General features: G+C 45.4%; 1 protein-coding gene across 1 annotated transcript; it reads left to right on the top strand.

Moving 5' to 3' along the window:
* The first annotated feature begins 953 nt into the window (after positions 1–953).
* LOC123056976 (transcription factor RAX2-like) lies at positions 954–2389 on the top strand. Its single transcript, XM_044480172.1, has 4 exons — positions 954–1089; positions 1545–1674; positions 1780–1860; positions 1930–2389. The coding sequence occupies exons 1-4, from the start codon at positions 954–956 to the stop codon at positions 2387–2389; spliced, it is 807 nt and encodes a 268-aa protein (XP_044336107.1).
* Positions 2390–3546: the final 1157 nt, after the last annotated feature.

The raw sequence follows: 3546 nt of genomic DNA, 5'->3' as shown, positions 1-3546 counted from the left end.
TGGAATAGCTAGTGACTAATATCATTATTAATGTTAACACCAACGTTGCCATTATGTTTGAATGATACCATTTGGGCGCAAGACCTTTCATGCTCATGACCTGTTTAAGAGGAGTCCCCTTGTTATAGGTATTAAAAAATGCACCTTTAATATAACTCCATCAAGTTTCTTGGTATATAACTCATGGACGCTCTCATTCAAGATGATCACTCCTTCTAGGATGTGCCGCAGCATAAAAGCGGTTTAGGTTGGCCTCACCACTTTGTTCGCAATTGATGTAGTGCGATTAGTGCCTAGGTTGGCGGTCGTGGGAAACCAGCAACATCAGTTACATCTAAGTACGATCCATAGACAATCTTTTGAAGCGGAACTAATGAAGTAAGTCAAAATCGGCTAAAACGAAATAGATTATCGTCTGGTAGTTGCCAAGTTATCATCAAGCTAGGTTTTCTAAGTATATACATATATTTTTGATGGAAATGGGTTTTCTAGGTATATGGCCAATGCAAGTGCCCATGGAGTATGGACATTGTCGTCCAACCAAGCATATATGTTGAGCCTGTTTTGAGCATCTAGACAAGAACTGTCGCTTATTGAACTTCCATACATAATGTTGCAGGCATCATACAAAATTTAAACCCACGGTTATCTTGGTATTTTGTTTTTGTAAGGAACGGTTATGTATATATGCAAGTTGTGGCACGGAACAACGCCTTATGAGTTAATCCTAAAAAAAGAAAGCTAGTACTTATGAGTTAATCTGACCGGTAGTGGTTGAACTCTTCTGGATGAGACTATATATGCTGGGTCAACTTGCTCAGTGCAGCAGGGCCGTTGCTCCTCTAGCTATATAACCCCTTCCTAACCGTCGGGAGGATTAGACGACGGGAATGTCAGCAATCCCGCTTCTTCCCACACCTGCATTCTGCCTCATCCGGCGGCCTGACTGATCAATGGGGAGGTCTCCCTGCTGCGACAAGGCGAGCGTGAAGCGAGGGCCGTGGTCGCGGGAGGAGGACGCCGTCCTCAGGAACTTCGTCCAGAGGTTCGCCAATGCCGGCAACTGGATCACGCTGCCACAGAAAGCAGGTACCGTATACGTGTTACGTGCTACGGCTGGCCGCCGGCGTATATACTTCATCCGAGACGAAAGGAAGAACGCGCGGGCCGGAGCTAGGAAATCTTTCGCCGGCCGTACGTACTTAGGTTTATTTTTGCCTTGACCTACTACGTACGTACGTGCCTTGAGGGAGGATGGTGGTAACAAAAAAACAGTGGTCAAAAGAAACTCGTGTGAGCTAGGTTCGTCGGCTAGCAGTGGAATGCATGTGTGAGTTGCGACGTCTCTGTCTAGCAAGGCTGGTTGGTTGACAATTGACACAGTTTACGTAGTTAGTTTACGCAAGCTTATCATCGCTGCTTAACTAATTTTCCGTAATTAATTTACTCACCTAGCCAGGACTCCAGTTCGCGTGTGGCACACGTCAGAGTGTTTGTCCTTCTCTATAGCTAGTTCTGTTTCTAATTTGCATATGCATCATCAGGGCTTAACCGCTGTGGCAAGAGCTGCCGGCTCCGGTGGCTCAACTACCTCCGCCCCGCGCTCCGGCACGGCGGCTTCACCGAGGAGGAGGACAGCCTCATATTGTCCCTCTATGGCGACATCGGAAGCAGGTATATATGGAGTGGATACATGACTAGCTATAGCTCTTTGTTCAACATACGTTTGACAGCTGAATTAATGAACCTCTGTGCATGGTTTGGTTTGTACTGACCCAGGTGGTCGGTGATCGCGGCCAAGCTGCCCGGCCGAACAGACAACGACGTCAAGAACCACTGGAACACCAAGCTCAAGAAGAGGTACTACTCGCTGACCGCGGCGCCATCAACTCCTCCTACAGGCGGCGACGCCATCGCGGCCGCCGACAGCCCTCACGGGGCCGACCGATCGTCCCTCCCCCCTCCTCCTCCCTCCCTGGTGAATCTCGACGCGGCCCTCGCCACGGCCGACGACGGCGGAGAGCTCACGCGCGAATCGGAGCAGCTTTACGCCGAGCTCATGGGGCTCATCGAGCCGCAGTCCACGACCCGTGAATCCACCGGGGAGGTGATGTCGTCGCCGTCTTCATTTGGAACAAGTCCGGCCGCCAGTAGTTTTGCAGCTGGGAGCAGCGCTACGTGGCCAGTGGACGTGCATGACACAATACTCTGGCCGGAGTCTAGCGGGAACGGCATGGTTGAATTTGATGATCCTTGCGTTGCTCACATTTTCGGTCCGCCGTCCACGCCCGACTCTTTCCTAGATTTGTTGGCCTCATCTTACGACGAGGTCATAGCGACGCAAGAGTTGCTGTACCTAGGAACGAATTGGTCTGAAGATCTGAATTAGCGTGGTAACTTTTGTGTATATATTTAGATCTACTGTTTCTAAGTTATACTCCATCCAGTCATTTTTAGTCTGCATATAAGTTTTGTCCAAAGATAAAATATCTCTACGTTAACCAAACTTGTAGAAAAATTATCAACATTCTCAATGTCAAATCAATATTGTTAGGTTCATTATGAAATGTAGTTTCATACTATATATATTGGATGTGGCTAGGGAGCGCCGCTGTGCTCGTTTGTTGTTTGAAGCGCACTGCCGTATATAGTAAATGCATGTCCTTGTGAATAGTTGTCTACGCTAGAATAGGAAATTATTTCGCCACATCCGGTAGCGCACATGGCTGCCAATTGAATCAGCCTACATCATATCCCCACGTGCATCTATTTGGAGTTTTCAAAAGTTGTAAAACCCATAACTTTTGATTCAAGCATCAAAATCCAGTTCCATTTTCACTGTCAGGTTTCTGACGATGAGTTTTTCAAAATTAGATCCCATATGAGTAGGTTTCGTCAAACTTTTTTTCGAGGCAACTTTGTATGCAATTGAGGCAAGTCTAGTGCTATAGGGAAGCAACTTTTTATTTTTAGCCTAGTTGGATTGACTATTAGGTTGGTTTGTGTAAAAAAAGAAAAAATCATACAAAACATAAGGCATCTTTAGTGCTACATACAAAGCAACTTCATTGCACTATGTGTATCTATGAGTTTTGCTAACATTATCCCACCTTGCCTATCATGATCGTTGTTGATGCTTAGTTGCCTACTGTTGATGTTCAATTGCCTATAAATGCTATAAGTTACCTATATTGATGCCTAGTTGCCTCCTATTGGTAATTAGTTGCCTACAATTGCTTCTCAGTTGCCTAACTTTGCAAAAATAGCTGTCTACAATATTATGAAGTTTTTTATCATTGTTTTTCTAAGTTACCTGCAAAACACTCTGAAGTGGCCAAGATGTGACATCATGTTGTCTACCATAACTAGCGATAGCAGACACAAGAACATCATCGGTAGACGACATTATAGTATTATACGCAATTTAGAAACAACGACGACATACGAGCATGAACAATATGCAACTTACAAGTACCAACAATGAAGTTAGGAGAATGTTAGACATAATTAACTAGGACATAAAGTGTACCGAAGTTGCCTACTTTA

The sequence above is a fragment of the Triticum aestivum genome, chromosome 3A (assembly GCF_018294505.1).
Source record: "Triticum aestivum cultivar Chinese Spring chromosome 3A, IWGSC CS RefSeq v2.1, whole genome shotgun sequence".
Classification (NCBI taxonomy): domain Eukaryota; kingdom Viridiplantae; phylum Streptophyta; class Magnoliopsida; order Poales; family Poaceae; genus Triticum; species Triticum aestivum.
This window is presented reverse-complemented; position numbering and strand designations above follow the sequence as displayed.